At 53.3% G+C, this 14835-nt stretch overlaps 2 protein-coding genes across 3 annotated transcripts; both read left to right on the forward strand.

Annotated features, from left to right (window-relative positions):
• The first annotated feature begins 4101 nt into the window (after positions 1-4101).
• FOXC2 (forkhead box C2) lies at positions 4102-7014 on the forward strand. Its single transcript, XM_050311527.1, is given in 2 exon segments — positions 4102-5819; positions 5822-7014. Coding segments are annotated over 2 exon segments (1464 nt in total). The 5' UTR covers positions 4102-4619; the 3' UTR covers positions 6086-7014.
• A 3048-nt stretch (positions 7015-10062) lies between these two features.
• FOXL1 (forkhead box L1) lies at positions 10063-14555 on the forward strand. Of its 2 annotated transcripts, XM_050311528.1 has the most exons (3): positions 10063-11406; positions 12273-12365; positions 12476-14555. In XM_050311528.1, exons 2-3 carry the CDS (start codon positions 12277-12279, stop codon positions 13284-13286), a joined length of 900 nt encoding a protein of 299 aa, XP_050167485.1. In that variant the 5' UTR covers positions 10063-11406; positions 12273-12276; the 3' UTR covers positions 13287-14555. The 2 variants fall into 2 exon arrangements, with proteins under 2 accessions (XP_050167485.1, XP_050167486.1); XM_050311529.1 differs by having other exon boundaries at positions 10063-11090; positions 12273-14555.
• Positions 14556-14835: the final 280 nt, after the last annotated feature.

The raw sequence follows: 14835 nt of genomic DNA on the forward strand, positions 1-14835 counted from the left end.
CAGCTCCCTCCAACCATGCTCAGTAAAGCTGTTCCTTACGTGAATGTGCTTCCAAATACAAGGGCCTGAGCTGGCTTTCTAGAAATCAGGGTACTCTGCCTCAAGCAAATGAGGAGTTTGCTGATGGGTGGTATCTTTCCCGATGGTTTAATTCTCTGTTTGGCTTCCACAGGTCTGAAATTTGCTCCAAATCACTTTTGCAGGGTCTCTTCTGTCACAGACACTGCAGCCTTTAGCTTTAGCTCCAGCAGCCTCATGCAGCTCCTACAGATGCCACTGGAAAATCTCTCTTTTCATTGGGAAGCAGACAGGGCTACCAGCATCCTTATGAATTAAATTACTCTGTTGGACATGCCTGAATCAGTTCTAATATCCATTTTATCAAACTGAATAAAATAGTCCAGTGAAAGAAGTTGAAAAGGAATCCTGGATTTTGGCACAAAAGACAAAACGCAGCTCTCGCTTGAAACACCCACAAGCTGGGAAAACACCTAGAAAAAAGGGAGGGACAGATTAACCCAAACCCTGTGAATAATGCAGAAAGAACCTCCCTGTGCTGCAGGAATCATTTCTCTGAAGCGCAGGCTGAACACACAAGGGCAGCCACAGAAAACAACCAAAATGCACCCAAAGAATCAAACCAGTGCTAATGCTCTACTGGGGTTTCAAGACTGAAAGGTAAAAATAGGCTTCAAATTTGAAAGGCAAGAGCTTTTAATGAGGTTTTCATCGTACAGTGCATTAGCTGGGTGCTAGAAACTGGTTTTTTGGACCACTGTGAAATGGATTTCCATGTGTGAATAAACAGTCTATGACTGAATTTTTGTGCTATGAAATAACCCAGCAAAGGAGGCACATTAGGGCAGGAGGGGCTGGGCCGAGTGAACATGTTTGAGCCCAGCAATGTATCCTGCTGGGAAATAGGTGTGGGATTTGGGTCAGCCCCTGTAGCCATCAGTGCTGGAGCCCAGTCCTGGGCTAGCCACAGATGCAAAACTAGGAGAAATCCATGTATTTTGATGGGTCTTTGCTGGACTGGTGCCACTGTTTGCACTGCCAAGAGACAGCTAGAAAGCTTTTTTCTTTTCTTTTCTTTTCTTTTCTTTTCTTTTCTTTTCTTTTCTTTTCTTTTCTTTTCTCTTCTCTTTCTCTTCTCTTTCTCTTCTCTTCTTTCTTTCTCTTCTTCTTCTCTTTCTTCTCTTCTCTTTCTCTTCTTTCTTTCTCTCTCTTTCTCTCTTTCTCTCTTTCTTCTTCTCTCTTTCTTCTTTCTCTTCTCTCTTCTCTTCTTCCTCTTTCTTCTTCCTTTCTTTCTTCCTTTCTTCCTTTCTTTCTCTTTTTCTTTTCTTCCTTTTCTTTCTTTTCCTTCTCTCTCTTTCCCTTCTTTCTCTCTTTCCTTTCTCTCTCTTTCCTCCTCTGTTTTCCCCTTCTTCCCTACTTTTCCTCTCCCTGTTTCTCCCCTCTCCTTCTGCCGCCCACGTTTTCTCTCTCATTCCCGTATCCATTCTTCCTCCCGGCACTTCGTGCTCTCTCCCCTTTGCCCGCTCCCTCTCTCACCCTCTCTTTCTATGACCCTCTCTCGCTTTCCCCTCTCTCTCTCCCGCTCTCCTGTCCCCTCTCCCGCTGCCCGCGCTGTCCCCTCACTGTCCCCTCGCTGTCCCCTCGCTGTCCCCGCACACTCGGGGGGTCCCGGCGCGGTGCAATCCCCGCGGTGTCCCCTGGGGGGCAGCACACGCCGCGCGGAGCCCGGGCCGGGCAGGTGAGCGCGGAGCGGCCCCGGGAGCGGCCCCGGGAGCGGCCCCGGGAGCGGCCCCGGGAGCGGCCCCGGGAGCGGCCGGCGCGGGGAGCGCCCCGAGCCTGGAAAGCCTCGGATGCTGCTCCCAAAGCCCAGTAAAGGCTGCAGAAGCAAAACCGGCCGCTCCCACCCGTGGCTGTCGGGGCGAACCGGGCAAACCTCACCGTGCCCGGGGGGCGGGGGGGGCAGCGCGTTTCCAAGCGCCTCCCGCTCTCTTCCTTGAAGGGGCTCCTCTCCCTGCGCTCTCCAGCTTGTTTTTCATAATGCCGATTTTTTTTTTTTTTCCTTCGAGCCATTCGAATTTCGGGCTTTTCCGAGCCCGTTGGTTCAGTCTCTGCTCAGTCCCCAGCTGCAGCAAGCAAAGACCTTTTGCTGCTTCTGGGGGTTCTGTAGAAATTCATCTCGGTAAAGTTTTCAGCCAAAGAGAGGTAAGATCCAGTCAAGGTTGTTTCTCGAGCGCGTTCCAGGCTTCTAGGAAGGGACAGCACTGGGACGCCGCAGGGGTAGCTTTGCTCAGACTTCGCATTTAAAAATTCCTGCATTTTAAAAAGTTATATCTTTAAAGGAATCCCATGTGCTTGTGTACGCTGAGACACAGCCCTGGTTTTTACGAGAAATGAGATTTATTTGAAAACCGAACATAGAAGTGTGAACTCGTTCTCAAATTATTCCAGAAAAGGGAAAAAAAAAGTTTTCTCTTATGGTCGTACATTTTACATGAAAAGTATCCACAGACATCGCTGAATTCACTATTTGTTTTCATAAAAAAAAAAAAAAAATCCCCCGACGTTTTCTCGGTGGATGAAATCTCTCAGAACATTTAAAATTATTTCCATCAAAATTAAATAACTATTTTGAAGAGCCCGGCGAAGCTTTGCAATCAATTTTTCCATCGCAGATCATTTTTAACCATACTTTCTTGTACATGAGCTCCCTCGTAATTTTAATATTTTTTCTCCCCCCAGTTCTCGCATAAAATCGTTTCCTTTCTTATTAAGAAAATCGCCGGTAATTAACAGCACCACCGAGTTCCCACGGCCGGAGCCGGCTGCGGTCTCGTCCCCACCGCCCCGGCTGGGAGCGGGAAAGGGACCCTTCGTCCCAGCAGCCAGCAAAAATCCCAGCCTGACTTTAGGGGAAAAAAATATCTTTGTTTAAAGCCTTAGGAAACCACACAAATTGTAAGGAGGGAAAGGCAGAATTACAGTGTAAGAAACCAAAAAATCACCGCTTAGGAATCAGAGCGGGAAGAGCCGAACTCGGGGGAGGCGGCGGGAAGGAGCCCAGCCGAAGTGACAGCTAATTAATTTCAATCTTATCTTGGTCTTCTCGGGCTCGAATCGATTTTAAAGCACTATTTTTTTTTTAATATGTATATATATAGATTTTTTTTTTTCGCGGAGCAGGGAAATCGCTGGTTTCCCACCTTCATTCCTTCGCTGGGCAAATCCACGCTTCTCCCGGGTGGAACAGAACAACTCGCAGCCGTTTCCCCCAATACCTGAGTTTACACTTGGTCACCATGCGTCCCTAATTGTCCCACTCTGATTGCCTCTAATGGACTCATTAGAGAGGAAGGCAGAGGGGCGGATTTCACAGGCACAAGAAAATCCGCCTCAACGCCCGGAACGAAAAAAAAATCCGCTTAAATTCGCTCACTATTTTTTTGCTCTGATTTTTTTTTTTTTTTTAATAATAACTAAATACCCCAAACTCCCCGAACGCGACAGAGGAACCTCTCAGCCCGCGGGCCACCGGGGCCGAACCTCGGCGCGATGCCCCCGCCGCGGGGCGAGGACCGCGGCGAGAGACCCAGCGGCCTTTCCCGAGGAACCGCGGGACTGCTCACTTAAATATATACTTCAAAAGTGAGACAAACGACCCGCCCGGCGCTGGGACACCGTTATACCGGCATCTCGCCATCCCGCCTCCCTCGCCCATCAACCTGCGTCCGAAAAATGCTTAAAAAAAAACCCGTGGTGTTTTGCGGGAGCGGGCAGAGCCCGCTGCCGGGGCTCTCCTTTGGGGGCCAGAGCGTTAAGCTCTCGGCGGTGGGGGTGTGTCGGTGCCCGTGCCGGTGCCCGTGCCCATCCCGGGGGTCGGCGCGGGCGCGGCGCGGCGGGAGCGCGCCCGGGGGGGTTGAGCGGGGGGGATGCTGCCGGCGTCGCCGCATCCCGCGCTCCCATTGGCTGCGGCGGCGGCGGCGCGCGTCGCCATTGGCTGGCGGCGGCGGGTGGGGGCGGGGCCAGCGGGCAGTAAAAGCGCGGCGGCGGCGCGGGGCGAGTTTCGAAGCTGCGCAGCGCGCCCGGACGGAGCTCGGCCGCTCCCGCACCCCCCGCACCCCTCCGGGGGCTCCGGAGCGCCTCGGGCCGCTCTTGTGACAAGAACTGGGTTTTCCGAAAGGCTGCTTCTTCTTCTTTTTCTTCTCCTCCTTTTTTTTTTTAAAGTTTTTAAATTTTTTCCTTTTTTTTTTTTTTTTTTTTTAATTCCCTTTTCCTGCGAGAACAGGGCCCCCGTCCCCCCGCCCAGCTCCCCGCAGCAGTGCCCGCCGCCGCCGCGGGCCGTAGGCCGTGTGTACAAGAATCACAGTCATACAGAGGGAGGGAGAGGCCGCCAGAGACCACCCTGCCCCCGGCGACCCGGAGGATGCCGCTGCGGTGCCGCTGCTAGAGGACACGCTGGGATTTAGCTCGGCTCCGGGACTCTCTCTCTCTCTCCCGCTCTCTCCCTCTCTCCCTTCTCCGCAGAGAGGTCCCGGACGGGGGTGAGGCCCTTCCACCCTCCTCCTCTTCCTCCTAGCCTCCCCGGCCGCGGGAAGCCCCTCTCCATGATGCAGGCTCGCTACTCCGTCTCGGACCCCAACGCTTTGGGAGTGGTGCCGTATTTAAGCGAGCAGAACTACTACCGGGCGGCGGGGACGTACGGCGGCATGGGCAACCCCATGAGCGTCTACTCGGGCCACGCCGAGCAGTACGCGGCGGGCATGGGGCGCTCCTACGGCCCCTACCACCCCCACCAACCCACCGCCCCCAAGGACCTGGTGAAGCCACCTTACAGCTACATCGCCCTCATCACCATGGCCATCCAGAACGCCCCCGACAAGAAGATCACGCTCAATGGGATTTACCAGTTCATCATGGACCGCTTCCCTTTCTACCGAGAGAATAAGCAGGGCTGGCAGAACAGCATCCGCCACAACCTCTCCCTCAACGAGTGCTTCGTCAAGGTGCCCCGCGACGACAAGAAGCCGGGCAAGGGCAGCTACTGGACCCTGGACCCCGACTCCTACAACATGTTCGAGAACGGCAGCTTCCTGCGCCGCCGGAGACGCTTCAAGAAGAAGGATGTCTCCAAGGAGAAAGAGGAGGCCCGGGAACGGCTGCTGAAGGAGCAGCCCAAGCCCCCCGGGCTGCCCGGCGCCGACCTTCCCAAGGAAGCCTCCTCCTCCTCTTCCTCTTCCTCCGCCTCGGCGCCGGCCTCCGAGAAGAAGGTGGTGATCAAGAGCGAGACGGCGTCCCCCGAGCTGCCGGTGATCACCAAGGTGGAGACGCTGAGCCCGGCCAGCGGTGGGGCCCTGCGGGACAGCCCCCGCAGCGCCGCCTCGCCCCCCGCCGCCGCCTCGCCCGAGGCCTCGCTGCCCGAGCATCACCCCGCGGGCAACGGGCTGCCGGGCTTCAGCGTGGAGAGCATCATGACCCTGCGGACTTCCCCCGCGGGGGACCTCAGCCCGGTGAGTGCCGCCTCGGGCAGGACGGGCGCCGGGATGCCGCTGGGCTACCCCGCGGGGCAGCCGTCGGGCTACAGCGCGGCGTGCAGCCAGGCCCTGGACACTAGTGGGAGCTACCACTGCAGCATGCGGGCCATGAGCCTGTACAGCGGCGAGAGGCCGGGCCACATGTGCGCGCCGCTGGAGGAGGGTCTGGCCGAGCATCCCACCGGCGCCCCGTCGCCCCTCGGCACCCTGAGCCTGCCGTCGGGGCAGGACGGCGCGCTGGGCACCGGGCACCCGCACGGCGGCGGCGGCGGAGGGGCGGCAGGGGGCAGCCCCCCGCCTCCTGGTACCTCAACCACGGGGCTGAGCTGAGCCACCTGCCCGGGCACACTTTTGGCTCTCAGCAGCAGACTTTTCCCAACGTGCGGGAAATGTTCACGTCGCACCGGCTGGGGATGGAGAGCGCCTCGCTCAGCGACCACCAGGTGAGCAGCAACTCCGCCTGTCAGATCCCCTACAGATCCGCGCCCTCCCTATACCGCCACGCCGCCCCCTACTCCTACGACTGCACTAAGTACTGAGTAGCCGCGACCCCCTGCCTAGGGCCATCCGGGAAAAAAAAGGGAAAAAAAAGGTTTTAAAAAAATTATTAATAATAATAATTATTAAAAAAAATATCGGGAGAAATAAAACCACACCAAACGCAGTAAAAAAAAAAAAAAAAAAAAGACAACCTGACAGCTTCCCCACGAACCTGGGAGTCACAGAGCTTGTAGATCCCAAAAAGCCCCGTTTTGGGCCTCCTTAGATTCCAGGCAAGTGAATTGTACTTGAAAAACGGTGGATCTCTCCCCAAAAAAAAAAAAAAAAAAAAAAAAAGGAAAAAAAAAAGAGTCATATATATATGTCTATCTAAAAGTGGCAAATTTTATATGCTAAAGTATAGGGGGTCTCAGAAAAATAAGTTATGGACCAATATCACAACGACCATTTATACGTTTTAAAAGGAAAAAAAGTATATAAATATATATATATATAAATATATGTCCTGGGTATTTTTTAAGTTCTCTGTTGTGCTGTAAAAAATGTGTGGATTTCTAATCAGGCTGATTTTCAGAGCCATTAATATAATATTTAAAGTTGAGTTCACTGGATTATTTTTGTCTCGCCCAACGATTCCTAACTTCCAAATTAATGACAAGTGATTTCTTCTTCTTCTGTGTACAATTATGCAATAGAGTTTCTTTCGTTTTAGAGCTGTTCTTTTCGCAAGATGAGGAAATAATTTATTTTTTGCTGGTGGATTTTTTTTTTTAAAGGAAAAAATAGACAAAGTATCTGATACTTTTTTATTATTATTTCCGACGTGTGATGTTTTGTATAATAGATTTCACCTTGACCATTCCTAGGGACTATTTGCTTTAACCTGCTTCAAAGTTCGTTTGTCTTATGTGGTCCTAATTGTTGTACTTACCTTAAAATAAATCCATGCTGTTTTTTTCTGCTCTAAGTCTGGCGCTTCTCTGTGTATATACTGTTTTTTGCAGGTTTGTTTTTTTTTTTATTATTCTTCCTTCACCTTTCCTTCATACAGAAAATGTGGCACTGGTTGATTTTAAAACAAAGTCGTTTTCCTGGAGCCTAAAGGTTTCTGATGAATATTTCTTGAGTAAAAGGTTTAATTCACGTGGAGAGATGGAAATCGTACAACTGAGGTGGAGGGGGAAAAGAATAAGGCACTGCGCGGGCAGCCGGGTCTGAGCACCCTCAATCCCGAATCCCTGTCAGCTTGAAATTTAGGGAGTCTTTCCAGGCCCGCGATGGGTAGAACGGGGAAAACAGGAGGTGCAGGGAAGGGGATTTCTGCTCCCCTCACCCCGTCCCTGCGAGCGCGGGCCTTGCGCGGTGCTCGGCGTGTCTCCGAGCCCGGGGCCGGATCTTTCCACAACAACAAAAAAACAAAACAAAAAATCCATTTTATTTCTGTATTTATTTTTCTTTAGAGGAAGCCTGTGAGGCTGGGAGTGCGTGCGAGTGATGAGAGCGATCATTTAAACCCGGACTCGCTGCGGAGACTTAAAAAAGCAAGGTGGAACGTTCCCTTGAGAATCATTTTACAGTTTTTAAATCCTCTCCTGTATGAAGAATTGGCTGATTTTAACCTTCGCTTTATCTCTTTAAGTTCTAGTTCGCAATGCCGGGCACTGCCAGATGTTGTGCCTTTCCCCCAAACCATCCTTTAACCTGTTCCAGCAGCTGTAACCCAGGGCAGAAGCGCAGGGTTTGGCAAGGCTGAAAGGATGGGAATGCCGGCAAAGCCTGAAGGAGAGTTTAGGAGAGTCTTTGGGACTTTCCAAGCCCAGCTCACTGGAGCCACGTCCTTCTCAGCCATCCAGTATTTCCAGGGGATATTCCCCAGCCGTGCCCCTGTCCCACCTCCCGCAGCCCCCCAATATCCCTCGTAGCCCTTTTTCTGAGTTCAGGAGTGATTACACAAGCGCCAGGTTGTTCAAATCGATGAAATAAATTGGTTTTGACCGGTTAAATTTTGCATGCGCTTAAAAGCTGGCAAAAAGCACTGAAACTCTCGATTTAAATGAGAAAAAAATGTCTGAGCCTCACTTGATCTGTATTTTAAGGAACATTCTTGTAAAAGAACTCCTGCCGTTTTTCCTGGCTCTCAGAGGGTGGTTTTTATTTTATTTTATTTTTTGTTCTCTTTATTTTTTTTAAAGCAATAAAATCCAAAGTGCTATTTTAGAAAGAGAAAATGCATAATGTAAAGGGTGAAAAAAGTAAGTTATAAGGGAAATTATTAGAGTAAAACAGTGACAAGAAAATAAACAGGGTAAAAGGCGGGGGGGGGGGGGGACGAATTGGGAAAAAATTCTCCCCTGGTTCAGACCCACTTCCCCCGGGTTTTTTCCCGCACGGGAACGCCATGGGGGAGATGGCTGAAGTCAGGTGGCTGCCGTGGGCTTTCCCACACGCGTTGAGAAATCCCAGGGTCTCCGAGGCTCCCACAGCTTCCCATGCCGGCCAAGGGCGCTGGGCACACGGGGACCCTTTTCCTCGCCGAGGGGCAGGGCTGGGATGTCGAGGGGTGCGATATTGGGGGTCGGGGCACCCCCCGGGGCTCTGCAACCTCCCCCCGTGCTGCTGCTGGACAGTTCCTGGGGGGTCGCAGCTGGAGCCGGGTTTGGGGGTCTCCTGTCGCCTCACAGCCCCTCGTTGTTGTTTTCTTTCTTACCTCGTCCCGGTGGGACGTTCCCGCTCTGTCTCTCTACTTCCCACCCCTCTGGAGATGTTCTTCAGGGTCTGGGGGCTGAGAGCATCGTCCCTTTGCTCTGTCCCATCCTGGGGCGGGGGGTCGAACCCCACCTGCCCCTCTCTCTCGACCCGCAGTCGTCCCTATCATCTCGCTGGGAGCGCTTTCGGGTGGGCTGGTGTCGCAGGAGAGGCGAGAGCCAAGTGCGGGATGCAGGGATGTATTTGGGACTCTGTTTAAAAGCTGAGATACGGAGGTCAATAACGCGATAGGAGCCTGTCGCGACAGGTGATTTCAGCCCGGCTGGAGCAGAAGGGGAGGAAGGAAGAAGGGGAGGAAGGAGGAAGGCCCAGGGTAGCTGCGGTAGCAGCCGCGGCCAGGTCGGGCTCTGCAGTCCCTCGAAGCTGAAGGACCGGTATAAACCCCTCCTTAGTCCTCTCCTCGTAGATCAGGGGGGCCAAACTCGCCCCAGGGGGACGAGCTGATGCTGCTGCTTGGCCGGTGGCTCTGGGAAGAGGAGGATGGATGGGTTTTCATATATATATATATATATAATATATACTTTTATATATATACACACATATATATAAATTTTTTTTTTCTTATGCTACCATTCACCTCCAAGTTGGCAAACCTGTCCGAAAGCACAGACAGCTCCAGGTTTTGGGAGAAGGGCCAGTGATTTTCTATCTCGTCCCCGCTGGAAAGGCCCCTGATCAAGGGAGAGTTTCCCTGGTGCTGCAGGACCCAGGTAAAAAACAGTCCCCTTGGAAAGCCCCCCAGGCCTCTGCACAACCCAGACACGACCTGTCTGGTCCCTTCCAATCAACTCCACCCTTCCCTAGAGTTCGTGAGAAGGCACCGGGCAAGAGGTTTTTGGGGAAGGCCGCGAGCTTTTCTGTCATTTTGGAGGGGAGAAGGAATTATATCCCTGAGACCGGGGCAATACCGAGCGACCTCTCAACTGTACAGGGCCATGCACAGCGAGGCGGCGAGGGGCGGGCAGCTCCCACCGGGAGGTCATTCCTAAGGGAGCCCAGGCCGGGACGCAGCAGGAGTTGAGAGCACTGATTTACATCCCACTCCCCCCTACGCTGGGGTGCAGCAGGAGTGGGGAGCACTGATTTGTGCCCTGCTCCCCCCGAGGGCCCCGGGCGGCACCTCTCCTCGCTGCTGCTTTAAAAGGGACTTGTCATCTGGAGAGGAGGGAAAACCCATTCAGGAGCGCCTCCATCGCCGGCTCTTTTTTTTTTTTTTTTTTTTTTTTTTTTTTTCCCCGTTTAGGGAAAGAGCTACGGCCACAACAACAACATCAATAAGAACCCCCCTCTCCCGCTTCCCCGGCCCCCCCGCAGGAGGGCTGATTCCGGGTGGATAACGCAGCGAACTCCAAGGATGCTACCGGCAAGAGAGGGTAACAGGGATAACAGGCAGCACGCGAGCTGGGAAGAAGGAACGGAGAGAAAAGCCGCATCCCCGCCTCCAAGGATTTCCCACCGCGAAGAGGGGAAAACAAGGAAGAATTTTACTGGGGGAGGGATCTCAGGGAGAGAGCGGGAGCCCGTATGCCTGTCTACTGCCGTACACGCGAGTATTTGTTGTTTTACTAATCCGTTCTTGGAGTGTCCCAACGAGCGGGGGACTCCCTGAGGTGGGGAAAGGAAGAGGTTTTAGGGGGGAAGACCCTCGTCCGGCTGCCCTGAGGATGCTCCGGATGGGTTAGAGCAGCCAGGCTCCGTTACATCCTCCCCAGCGAGAATGCTACAGGGGCGGAAAGGCTGCCAGGGAGGGCTGGTCCCCAGTGTGGAGACGAGAGGAGTCTCCCCCACCTACAACCATTTCTTTTACTTCCCTTTTTTTAAATTTATTTATTTGGGGGGTTATTGCGTTTATGGCACTGCGGACGGGTCCTGCAGCTCCCGGGGGCCGGCGGGTGTGCGCACCGCGGGGGAGGGATGCGGAGTTACCGCCAAGGGCGGTGTCAGAGAGGTGATTTTCCCTCCCTCGCGTGGGGCCAACCAGTGAGAGGAGAGACCCTCTCATCCCCCCCGGCTCCAGAAGCCGCCTCCCCCCGCACCCTGGCTGTGTTTCTCAGGCTCTCATTAGGACGCATCTGCAGCTCCACAGCATCGCACTGGCTTTTACCCCGAGGATGAAACTCCTTCGTCCAGGAGGACGGGAGCAGAAGTGGACGAAAAACCCCACGGGCGAAGGGGAGTTTGCAGGGAAATCCGGGGTTGAGAAGGTGGAGGCATCGCCGGGGCCGGGTTATGCTGGGGGACAGCTCGGAGCCCGGCTTTTACCTCTTCTCCTGCCAGGTAAAAGACCCACCAGGATCGTGGGAGCTGCACTGTCGGGATAGTTCTCAGTGAAGGAGGAAGGGATCCCCCTCAGGCCTTCTCTTCCCTTCCCCGGAGAAATGATGCTCCAGGAGCAGAGTGTCCCGGGGTGTCACGCAGATCCGAGCCGCGGGGTACTGGGGAAAGAGCCGACACCTCCAACTGCATCGGAATCCCTCGGGGTCTCGGATTAAAGCTGTTACGTCAGTAAATTAAAAAAAAAAAATCCAATAACAGAAAACACAGATCCAAACCTGGACGTTTATACAGAAAAAGAGCATCACAAATTCCTAATGTAAGCACTGGCCAGCTGTGTGCACTTGTAAAGTTGTTATAATCCCCCTCCTTGTTATAAACAGGAAAGTACATAATATAAAGCAACAGGCCCGCATTCACAAATACTGACCCTCCTCCCCGCGCCTGCCAAATTCCCCTTTTTCTTCAGTTTCCCCCTGCGCAGCCCTGCCTGGTTGGGACTGGGGCTGGACGGGATCTCCCCTCCGCCGTCCCCGGGTGTCCTCCGAAGATGAACAGACGGGTCCCTGCACTGGGACGTGCAGCGGACCCCGCCAGACCTGAGCCCCCTTTTCCTCAGAACTCCAGAGAGCCCTTTTGCCTTCCTCCCTGCCTCAGCGCTGCCTCCTTCTCTCACCCATCCCGTTTTCTTCTCTTCCTTTCTTTATTTTTTTTTTAGTAATTTTTTTTTTGTTGTTTAATGCCCCAGTTTTCCTGCGGGGATCCCTGGCCGCTCCTCCCCAGCTCCAGCAGTGTACATCCTGCTCTGCTGTGTGTGCTTACAGCGTCAAAGGGTGGACGTGATATTTCAAACATCAGATCACTGCGTTTATATATTGGGTGCCCGGAAATTTTTCCAAATAAACACAGCTTGATTCGACTTGGGTGGGCAGACTTATCAACAGACTAATTCTATAAACAAATGAAGGAATAACCCGGAGACCATTGGCTGGTACCAGCGAGACACGTGGAGAGAGCTTGGAGTTTTGTAGCAATGAAATTTTAATTAATGTGGGTGGGCTGAGAACACAAACGACTGTTTATCAGAGACAATTTATTTTCCAGTGCTAAGTCAACATATAATAGCAAACTTACAACAATTATTTAACTTTTTTTTTCCCTCCCTTTTTTTTTTTTTTTTTTAAGAGCTATGAAGCAGGGACAGAGGCAGAGCGAGCTCCTTCAGGCAGGGCTGAGAGCTGAGCTCGCACAAACAGCTCCCCGGTGGACTCGTCCCAGGTTCCTGCCCTGCCCCGTCCCTTCGCTCGGCTCCGAAGGGGAAGACCCGGAGCTGGGAACCCGCCGGCGATGAGCCACATCTACGGCAGCCACCTCTCTCCTCTGGGCAGCCCCTCCATGGTTTATCTCCCGGCCGCCCTCGGCTTCGCCCCCGGGGGGGCGATCTCCCGGCAGGATCCCCCGCAGAAGCCCCCCTACAGCTACATCGCCCTCATCGCCATGGCCATTAAAGAAGCCCCGGAGCAGAAGGTGACGCTCAGCGGCATCTACCAGTTCATCATGGACCGCTTCCCCTTCTACCACGACAACAAGCAGGGCTGGCAGAACAGCATCCGTCACAACCTCTCCCTCAACGACTGCTTCGTCAAGGTGCCGCGGGAGAAAGGGCGGCCCGGCAAGGGCAGCTACTGGACCCTGGACCCGCGGTGCCTGGACATGTTCGAGAACGGCAACTACCGCCGGAGGAAGAGGAAGCCCAAAGCCCCGGGGCCGCCGGAGGCGAAGGGTGGCGAGCAGCCGGGGCCGCCCGCCCGCCCCGTCGAGCCCAAGCGGGCCAAGGGGGACGCGGGGGTCCCTCGGCCGGGCCGGGGGGCAGCGGCTTCCCCCGGGGGTCCGCCCCCGGTCGCCCCCGCCGCCGCCCCGCCGCACAAGAACGGCCCGAGGGGCCGCAGCTTCAGCATCGAGAGCATCCTGGCGCAGGGGCTGCGGCAGCCGCCCCCCGGGGCAGCCCCCAAGGCGGCCCGGGAGGGCCCCGCCGGCTGCCTCGGCGGTTCCCTGGTCGCCAGCGGCGGCTTCGGCCCGACCCTCAACGCCTCCCTCATGCTCGACTCCCAGGTGCACGGGAGGCTCTACCACATCGGCATCCCCTTTCTCTCCTGCTTCCCTCTCCACGTATCCGAGGCGGTATTTAATTTCCAGTAGTTGCCCCATAATTAACCCCCCCTCCCCGGCCCCGGGCGCTGCTAGAGGGGCGCGATGGGAGTGAGAGACTGGACTCAGACCTCACTGCGCGGGTACAGACCAGAAAAACCCCAAAGTGATGTAGAAGGTGACTCAGGATTTCAGGGCATTTTCAAGGCGCGTCTTGCTGCGGACTCTCTTTAGTGGTTGCCTCCCACCCCCTCGCCAGACCGACTTTTGAAGGTAAACCAGCTTTCTTTTCCCGTGGGTAGTGAAGGTAGAGACAGGCACTGTGGGGATGGCCACGCTGCCCCCAAGCTCCGTTGGTTTTGCTCTGCACCTTTAGTCTTTGCATCCCTCAGGTTCCTCAGACCTGGTTTCTTTCGAGCCCTTCAGGTCTCTGGTTTTCTTCTTTTATTTTCCTTTTGAAAACCCAACCCACTCTGTCCATCCCTGGGGGAGGGGGCTGAGCTTTGTTTTGCCATTAATACCCACAGGCACATAATAATTCCTGATATTCCCCGCTGGCCCAGTTCTCCCTGTGCTTAAAGGCAGGTAACTGGAGCTGAAATAAAGGCAGACCAAGCAAACCAGGCTCATCCTGCAGATTCCTGCTTGCTTAGAGTCAGCACTGTGTGTAACTGGTTTCCTGCCCAGCACTTGTGCTTCTCGAGTATCTCAATAGAGTTTCTGCTCACTGATGAGAGGGGGATGGATGAACAAACACAGGGATGCATCCACTTTCCACATCTTGCTGGGATCAGTTGCTTCTGACCACAAAAAGACTGAAGCAGGGTTGTGGAGGCCACTCCTGGCATTTTGAAATACGTCTTTTAACAACCAGGACAACTATCAGGAAAAAAAAAAAGACATCAGCTATGTATCTAAAATTTTATTTTTTCTTAAAGAAGGAAGAATCCAGACACACTACAAGAAATCAGGAATATTTCTTATTTTTGTTTGCCATAAATAGAGGCTTTTTGTATATTAGTGGATAAATGCCCTTTTGGAAAAAAAAAATCTATATTCTCAATTTTCATTATGAAACGAAACCTATATCCAATAAAAGTATTTTGTTCAGGAGTGTGGCTGGTGTGATATAAACCACCTTGGAGGATCAAGGAGCGGGGCCTGCTGCTGGATGCAGTGAATATCCTGGTGAGGACATGATGGACCTCATAAAAGGTTGGGAGAGACTAAAACAGAATCCTTGGAAATTACCTGTCCCTTGAAACTGAGGTAATGTTTCCCAAAATGATTTTCTCCTTCTCTTGCCTCCATCCCACCCAATCTCACTAGAAAAGCTTGTCCTTAAATTAGCACCTGGATATTGGAAATGTGGGTTTCTCAGGTGAGCTGTGATTCAGCTTTTGCAGGAGAAGATCAGCATCAGACAGCCTTGACATTTGGACCAGGAGCTCAGGGGCCTCATTTCAGCACAAGACAAAGAGGTCTCATGTGGGGAAGTACAGAAAATCTCCAAAACCTGGGAATTGATGCTGAGGTTCCCAAAAGAATGATGCTTATAAGCAGATCCATGGATAGGCCGAGCTCCTGCTTCTCAATGTGG

Source organism: Myiozetetes cayanensis, unplaced genomic scaffold (assembly GCF_022539395.1).
Source record: "Myiozetetes cayanensis isolate MyiCay16 unplaced genomic scaffold, myiCay2020 scf16, whole genome shotgun sequence".
NCBI lineage: Eukaryota > Metazoa > Chordata > Aves > Passeriformes > Tyrannidae > Myiozetetes > Myiozetetes cayanensis.

Coding starts and splice junctions, on each gene's coding strand:
- FOXL1 (XM_050311528.1), top strand. CDS start 12,277: ATGAAGCAGGGACAGAGGCAGAGCGAGCTCCTTCAGGCAGGGCTGAGA. Junction 12,366..12,475: donor CCCCGGTGGACTCGTCCCAG/GTTCCTGCCCTG, acceptor TCCTCTGGGCAG/CCCCTCCATGGTTTATCTCC.